We start from the raw sequence: 16,177 nt of genomic DNA on the forward strand, positions 1-16,177 counted from the left end.
TTGACATCATCATTTTATTTAGAGAGCAGTTGCTGAGCCTTTGAAAGGATTGCTGGTGCCTACTGCAGTCTGCTGTGTGCGTGAGCTTGAACCTGGGCATCAGATCAGGTACTTGCGTGTGAAAGCAGGGACATTTTGCTTTCTGTAGAAATTTGTTCCTGCATCCAGGGAGCTTATTATATACATAGGGGGGATTTACCATGTGCTGTGAGAGGTAGTCACTTTGGGAAAGGGGACAGTTTCAGTAAATGTGTACAGGAAGAGTGTGTGGGAGAAAGGCTAGTGCAGAGGTCTTGGTACCATGGTGATGGAAAGACAGGCTGTAAGTTCTCCTGGATCTCTGTACACATCACGGAAGTTTATGGCTTTAAAGGAAATTTCATGAAAATATATAACCCTCTAAAGGAGCTTATTCATACCTATTTTAGGGAAAATTTACGAGTAGTCATGCAGTCTGTAGTGAACATCACACTATACTGTGACTTCCCAGTGTGGCTGTGAATTTGTAGAGCTTAGTGAGTGTAAGTGTCATTGTGATTCATTCAAGCTTTTTTACCCATTCTCTAGCATAAACAACAACAACAAAAAAAACAAACAAAAAACAAAACAAAACAAAACAAAACAAAAAAAAAAACCAAAAAACCTCACCAAATTTGAATCCAGGACTTGAAAAAATGCCAGTTACCTAAGTACAGTATCGTATTGTGATAAATATAGCCATTGAGATTTTAGATCTATTCATAAAACTTTTTTAATATTCATAGGGAACTTTTTTGGACTGTTATCTGAAAAAACTGAGGGCCATTTTATCATCAGAACTGACTATTAATTAGGGTATTGTTTCAGAAATAAAAGTTGATCTGCCGCTGAAACTCTCTTTGAATATGTATGGTTCCAAGCTTGCTTTGTATATTTAATAACTTTAGTACTATAATCACTCTGTTTACAATTAAATTTTGGTGAATATGCTAATATAGAATGTAACAGTGGGTGATTTCAGCAAAGGGCAGTGTGGATTTGCATTTTGATGTGCTTTTCAGTTACATCTGCATTTCCTTTAGAATCAAAGGGAAAAGAAATGGTCAGATTATGTAACAATCATGCCATGATGAACCGACTTTCTTCTCTCTATTTCATCGGCTGTTATTTCTGTAGGCTTGAGCTGAGTGTACTGAAATTACACAGATTGAAACTTTCTTACAAGTTCTGTGTATTCCTTAGTGGAAACCTCTGTGCTGGGATTGGTTTCATTATTAGAAGACACCTCTAATGTACTTACGTAGCTGTTCAATTAAATTAGTGTCTGCAGTTCTTTTTTTATTTTAAATTCTTTAGTCATTTTACATCAACCACAGCCCCCCTCCCCTCTTCCCGCTCCCCCACTCCTCCCCCAACCACCCGTCCTCCACTCCTCAGAAAAAAATATGGAATGATTCATGAATTTGCATGGTACCCTTGCACAGGGCCATGCTAATCTCTGTATGGCTCCAGTTTTAGTGTGTGAGCACAGTGTCTGCAGTTCTTTGAACACTCGCCAGTGTGCTAAGACAATTACTTTTGGTTATGTTATGTTAGTGAGCAGGGGTTTTTGCCTAAAGAAATTGTATTTTTCAGAAATTGCCCTTAAAGCAACAGTAGACTGATACCCAGTTTCCCTGTTCTCAGAAACTAGGAGACTTGCTATTACTCTTAACTGGAAAGGAAGAAGGTTTTCCAGGGCAGTGATGGTCAGACAGAGACGTGGAGGTGTGGTGGAGGGTCTAGAGCTCAGACAGAGCTGGCACAATAGAATTCACCAAAGGTTCCTGAAGTACATACCAGGAAAGGGACATTTGTGATAGTAGGAAGAGGCTCTGTGGGCTCATGTGTCTGAGGTCAGAGGTCCATGGCTGGTGATATTTCTCAGGAGCCATTCCCCTTCTTTGAGACAGGGTCTCATTGGGATTAAGCTAGGTTGGCTGGCTTGTCTCTGCCTCCTCTGTGTCTGGGTGACCAGTGCATGCCACAGCAGCCAGCCTTTTCACCTGTGTCCTGGGAGTTAAGATTTAGGTCCTCATGCTTGCATGGCAAATATGTTACTGAGCTCTTAGCCTGAGGCTGGTTTCTTTTAATGGAAATAGTATTTCAAGAATAAAGTTCATATGCTGGGGAATGCGTATAATTAAGTTACTGGATTGGTTATTGTTTCTATACTTTTTTGTGGGTGGGGTTGCTAAATATGAAGGCTTGTGTATGTATATGTATGTGTATACTTTTCATAAAAGGTAATTTCAAGTAAAGTTTTTTTTTTTTTGTAATATGGATTTGTCTTTGTGGCCTAGGTAGGCTCTGATCTCTTGATCCTTCTGCTTTTGACTCAGGAGCACTAGGCTTCAGTTATATACCTGTGTTAAGTTCAAGTACAGCATTTTAAAATGTACGTCTCATTTCTGTCTCCTTTTCACATTTGTGATTTAAGGAACAAAGGAATAATCGATTAAAGATGTCACCTAATTATAGCAGTCCTCTGTTACTCTAGGGGAGTCACTCTAAGATCCCAGTGGATCCTGGAAACCATGGTTGGGAGTGGATCCTACACACTGCTGACCATTGTATATAATATAGATCCTGCTTTACTTTATAAGCTGAGTGGAGTAAGAGTAATGGCAGTCAGCAGAGTGTCTGATAAGTGAGGTGCCTGTGGTTTCCCTTTCTCAGACATCTATCTCCTATACTCACTGTTCTCGTGGGATGGGAATGTTGCCCCTTTAATGAGACCAAGTATTGTCAGGTAGTGGAGAGCTGTCGACTGTACCACTTAAACACGAGCACTGCGATAGTACAGCTACTCTGGTAACTGAGATGGCTTCTATAACTGTGCAAGGGCATCATACATAGTGGGGATGCACTAGACAAAGGGGGGGTGCCCACGCAAAGGGCTAGGCAGAGTGATGTCTCTGGATGCATCCAGCACTTAGAATGGCACACAATATTAAACTTTATGAATTGTTTTTTTTCTGAAAATTTGCATTTAGATTTTTTTGGACCTTGTTTGACCATGAATAACATGGATAATCTGTGGAAGGATCAGTGAGAGATTACTGGTCTCCTGTGTGCCATTCCACATTTATACACAGTATTCTAGGTAACAGAACCACCACACCCAGCTGCCACTTCTATTTTATTTTGAAATAGTCATAGGTGTCTATATTGTGTCCATCCCATAGTCCCTTAAAGCGCCCCCTCCCATCACTTGAGTGGGACAAGGCTTCTCAGTTGCACATGGTTGAGCGCTGTTCTCTGTGTTCAGTTTTGTGTTCTCACACACGCAGCCTTCCTTATGAAGCTCACTTTGACTGTAGCTGCAGCATCTTCTTGAGCTGAGGTCTTGAGAGTTGTATGTATAGTCTTGTCGGTACCACCTACTTTATGTTGTGGAGACAGGAAAGCATTTCCCAGTTTTGCTGTGGATGTTATCCTCGGGCTCTGAGTTTCCTGTGTGGTTTGAGGGTGTAGAGGGGAGAGATTGCTTCACAGCCCCCATGGCTAGTTCTAGGTGTGGCATTCCTGATCTTAATTATCACAGTAAGCTCCAAATAGCTGGCTCTAAGTGAAATTAAAAATAAGAGCTAGTAGTTGTATTTGGAGAAAAAAAAATACACAACACTTTATTTACCATAAATCTGTATGAAATAATGCTGAGGCAGATTTAATTTACAGTATGGTATTTTTATTGCTTGTGGAAAGGAATTCTAGAAAAAAAACATTTGTCCAGATGCTTGAGTTATAGAAAGAAGAGTTTTAAAGTCATTGAAAACGATTCTGACAAGTATAAGGAAATAATCAAATAGGAAATTGCTGTGATTTGATGAAGCTGGATGAAGTTTAGAAAAAAACCATGTTAGTGCTGGGGACTGCTGTGTGTTCGAGTTAATTCTTCTAGTGGCGTTGCCTCTGAGATGCAGAAGTTAATCTTTTCTTGGTGTTTTGAGTCCTGGTTGCCATGGTTGTCACTAACAGTCTGCTGGGCAAGGTTTCAGCACAGACTAAAAGCACCTTAAGAGAACTGATCTGAGGAAATGCCAGCACCGAGTTCCTTTGCTTTGAAGATGATTTTCAACTCAGAGAAGTTTGGAATTGGGAAAATGCACAAAGTGATTTTTAGGGGAAAAGTTAGATTTAGAAGTTTCCCCATCAGTTAATAAAGTATCAGCTTTAGGGTTCTCTAAAGAAACAGGACTGGTAGAATGAATGTGTATATTAAAAGAGACTGTTAGTATGGCTTGCAGGTGTGGTTTGAGTAGTCCCACAGTGACTGTCTCCTGATGGAAAGAGAAGACTGGATGTCTCAACATCTCCTCCCGGCTGGTGCTGGAGTTCCAGGGAAGTCCTAGAGAGCTGCTGGTCTTTAGTATATGTTGGAATCCTGAAGATGTAAGTTCTAATACCAGCAAAGGAATGTCTCAGCAACAGGATAGGTATACTTGCCAGTGAGACTGAAAACAAGAAGGCAAAAAGCAAATGCTTCCTTCTTACATGCCCTTTTACACGGGCTGCCACCAGGAGGTGTGCCTCAGGTTTAGAGTAGGTCTTCCCAACTCAAATAACTCAATCAAGAAAAGTCCTTCCTGGGGCTGGAGAGATGGCTCGGTCGTTAAGAGCACTGACTGCCCTTCCAGAGGACCTGGGTTCAATTCCCAGCACCCACATGGCAGCTAACAACTGTCTGAAACTACAAGTCTGACATCCTCACACAGGCATACATACCTGAGAAACACCGATGCAAATAAAAATAATTATGTGTGTGTGTGTGTGTGTGTGTGTGTGTGTGTGTGTGTGTGTGTGTGGTGAGGGTGGGGGTTAGGGTTAGAGAGTTAGTCTAGCAGTTAAGAGTGTATACTGCTCTTGCAAAGGACCTGAGTTTGGTTTCTAGCCCCCATGTCAGGTGACTTTTAACCAACTGTAACTCCAGCTTGAGAGATCCCATTCTCCTGGCCTCCTCAGATACCAACACAGACATTCTACACATGATTTAAAAAAAAAAAAAAAAAAACAAGAAAATAAATCACTATTTTTTTTAATGTTTATTTTTCTTATGTATATAAGTGTTTTGCCCACATGTCTATACAATTCGTGTGCCTGGTGCCTGAGGAAGCCAGAAGAGGGAACGGGATCCCCTGGAACTAGAGTTACAGATGGTTGTGAGCCACCTTGTGGGTACTGATAATTGAACCTGGGACCTCCAAAGAACAGCCAGTGCTCTTGACAATTGAACCATCTTTCTAATCCCAAGAAAACAAGTCTTTTAATATAGTGTGTTTAGTATATCTGGGTTCAGTATGTTACTTAACAGACTCCTATTTGAAATAGCATTCTAAGTGTTGCAGGCCAGACTGTTGAGTTGCTCCCTTCTCTCTGCTTTATGTCTTCTTCTGTTTTTAGGGAACACATGATCCTCCTGCCTCTATCTCCTTTAGCAAATTCTACCAGTGTGCGCCAGCACAACTGGCGGAACCATAGAATCTTAAGGAAATCTTTTGAGTTAGTATTTATAGAAGGAAGAATTTGAAGTCATGCAGCTAACTTCTATGTATGCGCATAAAATTGTACTTGGTGCAGTGAGTTACACCTGAGTGCATTTGAAGCTTAGAGAGATGTGCTTTGACCAAATTTCCCAGCTAGCCACTTACATACTTGGGGTCCAAAGTTCTTGATTCTAGTCATGCTCTTCCCCAGGAAAACGGTTTCCCCAGAGCATTCATTCTATTGCACTTGTGCTCAGGAAGAAGGGACACATTGGTTGGTCAAGACTAGCTGGTGTTGTGTATCACTTTTCTGCGGAGCCTGTAAATGGTGTTGGTGCAGCCTTCCTACTTGATACCTACCCTTGTGCCCAAATGTCCTGTCCTCCCACCTTATCCATACTTAATTGGGATTGTAGTGTCTGTGCTTGGACTCTTGGCTGCATTACTAGGTGGTGCGCATTCTAATTGCTTGCCTTTCCTCAGTTGCTCAAATCAGTTCTTGTTTTGTTGTTTGTAACTAACTAGTATTTTAGTCATAGATGATATGTCACTGGGACTTAAAATGCTTTCTATCATAGCATAGATCGTTGTATTTCTGGTCTCCTCAAAGCTTAGCAACAGCCAAACAGGATCCTAGCTGTTACATATCAGAATTAGTAGATATCCTTCTCTTTGTCTTGAACAGCCCTTGCTGAGGAGATGCCTTCGGTGTGTGTGTTGTGTGTGGGGTGGTGGGTGGTGTGAACACCTCCAAGGTTTCAATTGTCAGCAAAGTTGCTTTTTCTTCTTGAATTGCAGAGAAAATGCCACGTGTAAAAGCAGCTCAGGCTGGGAGACAGGGTCCTGCAAAGAGGCGCCTTGCAGAGCAGTTTGCCGCTGGGGAAGTCATAACCGATATGTCTAAAAAGCAATGGAAATTAGGGCTGCCTATTGGCCAAGGAGGTTTTGGCTGCATATATCTTGGTAAGTATGGTGGTTTCTAGTCATCATTGTAAAGACTTGAATACTTCTTATGAAGTATTTTCTCATTTAAGTAAGGCGCTGTTGATAATCTGTGTTAAGATTGCGTGGTTGATCATAAGTTTATCTTTGATATTTAAGAAGATGACTCATTTTATTAATAAAAAATGCTATGATGTCACTGGTAAGCTCAATATCCTTAGAGTCTTAAGATTTCTACACAGTCTAATTAAACTCTCTTGAGACTAAAAGAAAGGTATACCCATCCTTTTTCCTCCAACTTAGCTAGGTACAATTTACTCCACTTCTGTTTAGCTCATTTTATAGACCTTTATAGCTGTGGGCTTTTAAAAAAAAATGCTTGTACTTTGTATTAGGCTTGACCTATGTTAGTTATATTAGTTAACATGTTTATCTTGGGATAATTGGAAACCAAGTTAGAACCCTGAACTTCTTTGAGTTTACTGAATTACCAACATTAAAAATGGTTTACTTGCTGGGTGGTAATGGTGCATACCTTTAATCCCAGCACTTGGGAGGCAGAGGCAGGCAGATCTCTGAGTTTGAGGCCAGCCTGGTCTATAGAGCAAATTCCAGGACAGCTGGGGCTACACAGAAAATTCTGCATTAAACAACAGCAATAATAAAGGGTTTAGGTAGCTGGCTGTGGTGGTGCAGGTTTTTAATCCCAGCACTGACTGAGGCAGGCAGATCTCTGTGATTTCCAGACTAGCTAAGGCCACATATTGAGACCTTGTACCAAAACAACAGAACAAAATGAAAAACAACAACCTCGATTGCATGTACAACTGTTGATTTCCCCAAGAATACCTGTGAGAATATATTGCAGACCCTGTTTTCTTAGGGCATTTCTCTCTGTCTTTGCATTTTGTGTTTTTGCCCTACTCTGTTTTTTTTTTTTTTTTTTTTTCTATTTGGTAAATATTGGTTTTTAATGCTTCATATGGCTGAGGTAGGCCTTGACTGTTTGCATTTTATGGTTTTTGCCCTACTCTATTTTTTTTCCTTTTTTTTTCTTTTTTTTGGTAAATACTGGTTTTTAATGCTTCATACAGCTGATTGTATTTTTTTTTTTTTTTTTTTTGAGGCATGCATGGTTTCACTGTTTGTCTGTGAGGCTCACAGAGATTATCCTGCCTCTGTGTCCCAAGTGCTGGAATAAATGCATATGCCACTAAGCCTGTTACAGTTTTTAAAAAATTATTTCTGGCACAGGCTAGAAGAAGGGGTTGGAGTTACAGATGATTATGAGCTACCCCGTGGATGGTAGGAATCGAGGTCCAGTCCTCTGGAGTAGCAGCCAGGACTTGTAACCATCACTCAGGCCCTGAAAGTTTCAAAGTTTATGCTAAACAGTTTACATAAAATAAAATGTATGGACCTTTTTAAAAAAAAGTCACAGTTGTAAAGATCTTTAAAGTGAAACTATTTAACATTTTTCTTTCAATTAATTACTATAAAATGAAAACATAATTTTTTCCCCTTTCAAGCCACATCTGACTGGGAATGTTAATATTACAGTGAAGGTTAACATCATCTGGAAACTTGTTATAACTGCCATTCGTGTACCCCACCCTACCCATGATTCAGAAACCGTGGGGAAGGCCTTCAGTGCTGTTTGAACAAGCTCTTTAGGTGACCGGGTGCATGCTGGGGTTTGAGAGTCCTAACAGAGGGGCAGCCGTCTCCCGGGGTTGGCCTTGCTTCACTTCCAAGACCGGGAGGGAGCTCTGTTCTGCACTTGTGCTCCTGAAACACAGCTTCCAAACAGCGCTTTGCACTGTATCTTGTACACAAGCCTTCTGTCAGAGACCGTATTTGCCTTGGGGAAAGTATGTGCTGCTTCTCTGGTTTTGTTTAGAACCAGAGCTGTCCTGATGAAGTAGGCTGTATTTGTGTACGGCAGAAGTCTTCATAAACCATGAAAAAGTAGCTGTACATGAAATGTTCACATTTTTGTGATAAAATAACCCACAAGGGGATGGGGGCAACAGACAGTCATTGTGGTTCCTGAGTTTAGAGGGTTCAGTCCGTGCTGTTTGGGCCCACACCCCTTGTGTTTGAGCAGTGTCTCATGATGGCAGGTACATGTGACATGACTGTCACCTCCCGTGTGCAGGAAGTAGAGGAAGGCTCCAGGCAAGATGCCCCTGCTGGCTTCCACCACTCAGTGATCTTCCCCAGCTAGGTCCTACCTCCTAAAGTTTCTAGAACTTACCCTAATAGTACTATCAGCTGCATATGCTGCATCCTTTTATGGGGCACTTTGTCTCCATCCCATTACGTTAGTCATGCCAGCAGGATGTGTATTTCAAGTTTGTGATTTAGAGGAGGTACTGCGGTCACTGTAGGACTTAGTTCATTAACAGGAGCTTGTTACTAAGTAGCTTGTTCATTTTATCTCCCCAAAGTCTCTGCTTGAGCCACCATGCTACCCTCTGCTCAGTTATTGCATAGAATTGTTTTTATTTCAATGTTCTTGCTTTTGTGACCTTTTGTGTGTGTGCTGGATGTTTTATTTCTGTCATTAGAAGGTGTAGTTGACTAGTAACTATTTTTAATACCTAATGAACAGTGTATGAGTTAGGATTTTGCTTTCTGTGTGGAGAAGGAGGATTTGCTTCCAGATTGGTGCCTTCACTCCTGTGTGTACTAACGCAGAAGCTGCCCTGTATGAGATCAGCAGCAGCAATTGAGTGTAATGTCTGAATCTCTCTCTGTTTTGATTTTACATAGTGCTTGTTGCTTTTCTTTTCCAAAGATGAGTTTCATGTATATGCTTATTACCTTTATTCTCCTTCATGATACTTTCTACACTTGAATACTTTTCTCAGTTCCAGGGTAAACATGTACTTGTTAACAAGGCATAGCTTTCTTCTTGTGTCTGGAATAGTGTGTGATTGTGTTGTGGAGAAGTCATTGTGTTTCCTTTCCCTCTTCTCATTTGAGTGTGCAGTATTACTGGGATGCTACCTTCATTTTCCTGTTTTGTTAAAGCTTCTGAACTGCCTCATTACTAATTCAATATCTAAGTGCTGCTCTCTGGGGCTCTTCCTAGGAAGCTCAGAGCTCCTCCTTTGCTGAGTGTTTCAAGAAACTTGTCCTGTGTCTGAAGTGCTTTGGCTGCAGCTCTTCTTTGGTTTCCATTGCCTGTTCTCTCGGTCTGCCTGTCTTCTGTTCTGAGGTGGGGTGCATTTCTTTTCTCACTCTCTGTTCGTTCCTGAGGAGATTTCTTCCAGTCTTTTCATGTAAACTGTTCTGGGGACTGAACCTAGACGTTACCTGTGCAGAACTTGCATATGCTATTTCATCAAACTAGATCCTCAACCTGATCGGTAGCATTTTCCAGCTAGTCACTTATAAGTTTGAAACTTGTGTATGCAGTGGTGGCTAGGATATGCATCAGTGGCCATGTGTTGCTATGGCCAGACACCCTAAGGGGGAGGATTTACTTTGGCTCACAGACATTGAGTCTAGAGTTGCAGCTCATACATACACATGAGGGAAACCCGGTGTTGGCGTGAGCATGTGGCAGAGAAGCTATCCATGGTGCAGCAGACCAGGATGCAGAAGAGTGTTCGTCAGAACTAGGGGTGGACATTTTAGATTCAAACTATAATAACATCTGAACTTAGGTATAAATTTAGCAAGCATTTCAAACAAAATGCCCCAAAGCACTATCTCCTACATTTCTAATTTGCAGCTTTTGTGCAGTTTTCTGTCCAAACCCTCATCTTCTGCATCCAGTCCATCAGAGTCCTGTTAGCACTCTTTGAGTCTATGACCATGGCCTGCTAACACTATCTTGGTGGGCCCATGCAGCTGTTGGCCACACTCTGCCCCACCAGTTATACTAGCAAGATCCCCTTACTGCTCTGCTGCTTCTGTCGTCAGCCTGTACACAGTTCTCCCAAGCTGCCCCATCAAAGTTGGATCATGCTACTTAGTCCTTTTAGCAAAACCTTGGAGGTCTCCTGCCTTTCTTATAGCAGCAGTCCTAGCCTTGATGTTGTCTGTTAAGGTCTTCTTGTTTATTCCCTGCTGCTTTTCTAATGGGTCTTCTTTCCATATCACGATTTCTCTCTGTGCATTGGTCCCCTGGCTTTGCAAATGTGTGTAATACTCCCGTATTGGGGCCTTGTGTTAGTCCATGTGGAATGCTGTTCCTGTGAATTCCCATGGCTTAAACTGTTTCGTGGTTTCAGTGATACTCCAGGATCTTCTTAACATGCTGCAACATTGCTTACCTCCCTCACTGTTTAAATTTTCCCATCATTTCTCCTATCACATCAAACAGACTATATATTTTACGTGATGCCTGTATTTTACTGCTCAAATGGTACTTAGAAGTTTGTTTTTGTTATTGTCTTTTCCTGTCCACTGAGACAGGGTTTCTCTGTGTACCTCTGGCTTTCCTAGCACTCATGGTGTAGACCAGGCTGGCCTAGAATTTACAGAGATCTGCCTCTGTCTCCTGAGTGCTGGGATTAAATGTGTGTGCCACCACTGCCCCAGCTTCAAATTCCCATTTCTTAGAAAATGGCATAATGTAGGTACTTGTTGATGAATTTGGGAAGACTTCCTGTTCTGCATGCCAGTGCCTCAAGTGTTGCTCTGCACTGACCAGTGTCTGGGTCAGCTCCACAGCTTCTGGTGGTTCTGTCCTAAGGGGCTTTACAGCTTATTACATCCTGGGATTTCAGTAGTCCCCATCCTCCAGGAATTCACAGTACATCAGCCTCTGGATGAAAGAAACAGTCTTTGTACAGCGAGTTCCTGTAACAGTTGATCAAATAGAAGAAAACAAAAATTGCTAGATATATTCCACACATGAAACAAGTCTTAGACTAGGTCCAGTGCTGTAATGATGCCCCTTCAGAGGGCTGCAGGGCTGTAGGACTGAGTGTCTGTCTTATGCTATCTGCGGTAACACTGCTTATTCTGATGTGACTGTCTCACTCTTTAAACAGCGGACACAAATTCTTCCAAACCGGTTGGCAATGACGCACCCTGTGTTGTGAAAGTGGTAAGAAAATACTGCTCATTTTTTCTTTGTAGAAAAATGTAGGTTGGTATTTATTTTGTAAAGCATCTTTTTTGATGATTAGATTTAGTTAAACCATAAGGTATTGCATTGTTAATCACATTCCATAAATATTTAATGAGTCACATAAGTAGCTTTATAGTTTTAAGTAACTTGAATTCAGTCTCCTGCTCCCCTGAACTAGAGTGGCACAACTTGAGGCTATCTGGGAAACCACAGAGGTCTGCAGGGGTAGGAATATCTGTTTGAGCTCTTCACACCAGACAGCTGTGTTTTATATTTATACCCTGGAACATCATGCTAAGCTGATTTTTACTTTGCACTTCCCTGTTCATATTAAGAAGTTGTGATTCTCTCTCTGTGATTATAGAGCTATCGGTGCTGTACTCATGATGCAGTTAGTTCCTAATGTACAGGGATTAGCAGCACCCCGTGGGACAGAAGCTCACCGAGTAACTAGTCCAGTTTCAGACTGGAGATCGTGTTTAGTGGACATTTTTGTTTTCTCTGCACTTCTGCATTGTTTTGCTCAGCAGTGCTTGGAGCTGTGCCCACCCCCTATTTGATCAATGTGTAGACCCTTGTTAAGTAGAGGAGCCAGCAGAGTGAGTTGTTCGTGCCGGTCCCCTGTCCTCTTTGCAAAGGTTGTAGAAGCTGGAAAGGAGTTAGAAGTGCCTCAGAATTTGTCAGTTCACTTTATTGTATTCAAACAGAAGTATATTTGACTCCCTAGGAGCCAAGTATCTTAGACCAGAATTGAGTTTGTTTTTTCCTTTTCTCTCTAATTTATTTATTTGATGTGTGTTTTCTATGCATGTGTGCATGCCTGGTGTCCTGGAGTTGGAAGAAGTGCAATTTTTCAGTAAATTTCGTAGCTAATGAGTCAGTGTCTGAAGGCATGTGACGGGCCTCTGTCCGTGCGCCATTCTTGCTCTTTGGAGAGCACTCTTCGTATCTCTGCAGCCCCTGGAGGGCTCTGTCCTGTGTCTGAGCCTGCCCCTTCTCAGTTATTTCCTGTCTAGAGCATTACCTGTGGGCGCTACCAGACAAATGGTGTGTGTTCAGCATGGTATTTTAAAGGGTCACCTGTATGTTTAGCATATCAGTCACTGACTGCATTTTATTGACATGCTGAAGGCATCTGGGCTCTTTACAGTTTGGGCCACCATGGACAGACAGACCTTCCATGTACATTGTTGGAGTGGTGTTTTAACGGGATAGGCTTTGGTTTCTTCTGGGAGCTGGATCCCTTCTCTATAGGGAAGATACACATTTACATTTTGAAACAGTTGTGGACATATTTCCAAAGTGGCTTGCTGGTTTCACATTGCCAGTGGTTGCTGACAGCTCTGCCTGGCCCAGTGCTTGCCTACAGTGAGTGTGCTGGCTGTGTGAGCTTGCGTATTTCCCAGCCTTCATGGGAGGCAGGTGGCGGTGTCCTGCTGCAGTTTTTGTTTGCATTTACTGCACAAGCACCATTGCACCCCCATTCCTGTGGTTTTGTGTGATAAGTGCTTCTTCGGTCTCTTGCTTCTTTTCTCCTTAAGAAAATTATTTTTAATAACTGGGTTGTTGTGTTGCTTTTTATAGTAGAGTAGGATGAGCTATTCTGGATAAATCTTATTTTCAGATACGTGTGTTATGACTATTTCCTTCTAGTTTAAATGCTTTCATATATCTTTTTAGCTGGCTCATTAGAGTTTTCTTCTTTATTCGGTTAATATGGCTTCTGATACTGAACTAAACCTGTAGCACACACCCCTTTTGCACTGGCTGAGTGAGGTAGGCTTCTAATGTAGTTCTGGAACTGCTTTTCTCAGGCCTTTTGTGTCTTTATTCATAAGGCATTGTGGTCTTAATTCTTCCAGAAGTAGTTTTGTATCAGGCTCTTGAAGTCTGACTGGCTTTGGTGTCAGCAGGACTGGCCGTTTGGTTCCCTGGCTCCTCTGGCTCCTTACCGCAAGGACCTCGGCACACTTCATGTCTCATCTCCCAGAGTGCAGCAGGCCTTAGTCTGTGTGGGGTTTGTGAGATGAGTGTTTTCACAGCCTTTACTTATAGCGGGGAGCCTTAGTCAGCCTCTGCCCTTCCCGAATGGCATGCTGAGTTAATGCCTGTCCGTGTCTCCTGCCATTCGTCCCCATGTCTCCTGCCCTTCCAGTTTGGAGTTTTCGTTCTCATTGTGGAACGGCATTCTTTTTGAACCACTGGGTTTGGTGCCAGTCAGAGGAACTAGAGTTCTTACAGTAGCACTAGTCATGTGCGTGGAGTTGTGGGAAGTCATCTGTACCTATCTTCTGTACACATAGAAACATGACACCTGTAGGCTAAGATTAGTTTCTAAGTGTCTTAAAGGATTCCTTGGAGAAGAAAGTAAGCCTCCTATGATGGTCCAGGCTTTCAGACCCGTCTGCAGCTGGCTCATTTGCATACTCCTCTAAGTAACTGTTATGTTCTGTATAAGCTGAACTTCTGGCAGGTGATGTGATCTTAGAATTTTGATCTTCATTGTAAGTGGAATGAACCTCCCCTTTCTGCCGTTTTGACTCATCTAGTTGAGGGGAAATGGGTAGGATAGGAATTTCCAGTTATTTAAACACACTGAATTTCTAAGTTTTAAGGGTTTCTGTTTTCAGACTTAGTCTAGTACTCTGCATCTTTTGGTGTCCTTCGTTCTTTATAAAAGAGATGGTGACTAGTGCTCAGTTTCCTGTAGTTCATATTTTAATAGCTCTTCGAGCGTTGTGGTTTGTCCTGGAAGAAAGAACAGCTGCTTGGCCCTCATAGGGGGGACTCCAGCCACAGCTGGCTGCTGCTTCCTTGATGACTCAAGCCAGTGGGTTCTTTAAATTCCTGTGTCAATCACTGTATTGTCATTTATTTTACAATTTCACTTCTAATATCCTTATCATTATGCCAGCTAAAAAAAATGTGTTTATTTCTCTAAAATCCAAGTAGATTTTAAGTTACTTGATAATGACCTTGTTTTAATTATCCTTTACTTTTGCGGATCTTACATGCCTGTTTTATTTATTTTTTAAAATGTTTTTTAAGGTATAATTTTCTGTGCCCTTTTACCTGTTTTTCTATTCATTTACTTTTATCATTTTGAGGCCATTCACCTTTCTCAATTGGGAATAGGCTGGATCATTATTTCCTTTCTTACAGCTTTGTAGTCTTCAAAGTGGAAGCAGACAGCAAATACAAATATGTAGAATGATTAGTACACCTTTCCTGCATTAAAATCAGGACAGTTGCTGTTCGAACATAAACATGAGGGTTGTGACAGGTGCTTGTGTGTGTGGTGCTGGAGATGGTTGCAAAGCCTGCTGGCTGCTGGGGAGGTTTCTATCACTGCTGCAACACTAGCTTAGGATTGTGTTTTCAGAGAGCATTAAATGACTGACTGGGCGTGATACCAGAACAGCGAGATGTGAAGCTTAGTACGTCCAGGTTCTCTATAGGATGGCTCTGTGAAGAAGTACTTGTTCATTATAAAAATGAGCATGTCTTTATTTTTGGAGCAAAAATGGGCACGTTATTTAAGAAATATAGTAAGTTGGTTTTCACTGTAAAGTTATGTAATCACATGCCAAACACTGCTTTCCAGGCTTTGTACAATGTCATGAGGCTGCAAAGGGCCTGGTCATTGGTGTCTGTCATAAGCCTGTCAGGTGCTCCTTTGTGTCCAGATAGAGACCCAGAGTAGAATCTGCCACATTGCACACTGTAACCTTGTCTGGGACCACGTCTGCAGACCCGCTCCTTCACTTGGATCCTTTCCAATGTTTCTGCTCTGAGTCTCCACTTTGAAAACTTGGTTACTTCTGACATGCCTGCTTTGTGAATGAGCTCTACAGCTACACACATCTCTTGCATTGGCATTGGCGTGGAAATAAGATACACATGAAAGTTAGTAGTCTCAGCATCTCCTATACACCCTTTCCTTCCCAGGGTTGCTCTGTTTCTGTTTAGGGCCTTTTTCATCCATGACTGATGCAAGCAGCTATAGGACAGTGCTTCTATGTCACCAGAATGGTTAGTTTATATTTGCTTTCAGAGGCTCTGTGCGTGTGTGCGCACGCGCACATGTGCACATGAGTGCTGTAGGAAATTAGATGATTAGGAAGAAGTAGTAAGTAAGTTGGATAATACAAGTAGAATTTTTTCCTGATTCCTGCCTCCCCCAACAAACCTAAGACTTAGTTAGGAACTAGTTCTTTGAGTCATTCTCACCTTTACAGGAGCAGGGTTGGGGGCCTGAAGATAGCCTTCCAGTTTGTGCCACCTAAGAGCTGGTACATGGTGGTCCTTTTGCGGAGAACTGGGGTCTCTATCTCACAGCCACCTGGGAAGGACTTTGCCTGATGTTGTGATGAGTGTTCTGAATTTTCAATTCAGATATCTTAATTTTTTTGGTAAGAAGGAGAAACTTTGTACAGCTTCATTTTTAAATGGCAGCCAGTTGCTTTTGGATGGTGCCATTGAAATATATCACATTTTAAATTTTTTTTTCCTGTTGTCATCGTCATTTTGACACTTAGAAGTCTTAAGGAAACGTTTAGTGATATTCTAGTTAAAATGTCAGTCCCAATTTCTTTTCTAAATCTTGGCTATTATAGAGTTGGCAAAGTATTTTAGATTTGAA

At 41.8% G+C, this 16,177-nt stretch overlaps 1 protein-coding gene and 1 non-coding gene across 9 annotated transcripts in view; one reads left to right on the forward strand and one right to left on the reverse strand.

The window, feature by feature from the left end:
- Positions 1-16,177, forward strand: part of Vrk1 (VRK serine/threonine kinase 1) — a 68,643-nt gene that overhangs the window by 20,605 nt on the left and 31,861 nt on the right. For all 8 annotated transcript variants that reach the window (XM_051196564.1, XM_051196569.1, XM_051196565.1 and 5 more), the window contains exons 2-3: positions 6,303-6,467; positions 11,456-11,511. In XM_051196564.1, coding sequence (XP_051052521.1) covers positions 6,308-6,467; positions 11,456-11,511 — 216 coding nt within the window. In that variant the 5' untranslated portion in view covers positions 6,303-6,307. The remainder of the gene's footprint in view (positions 1-6,302; positions 6,468-11,455; positions 11,512-16,177) is intronic.
- LOC127231209 (U6 spliceosomal RNA) lies at positions 1,419-1,522 on the reverse strand. The gene has a single exon (XR_007835256.1). It is a non-coding gene; the product is annotated as a U6 spliceosomal RNA (small nuclear RNA).

The sequence above is a fragment of the Phodopus roborovskii genome, unplaced genomic scaffold, assembly GCF_943737965.1.
Source record: "Phodopus roborovskii unplaced genomic scaffold, PHOROB, whole genome shotgun sequence".
Classification (NCBI taxonomy): domain Eukaryota; kingdom Metazoa; phylum Chordata; class Mammalia; order Rodentia; family Cricetidae; genus Phodopus; species Phodopus roborovskii.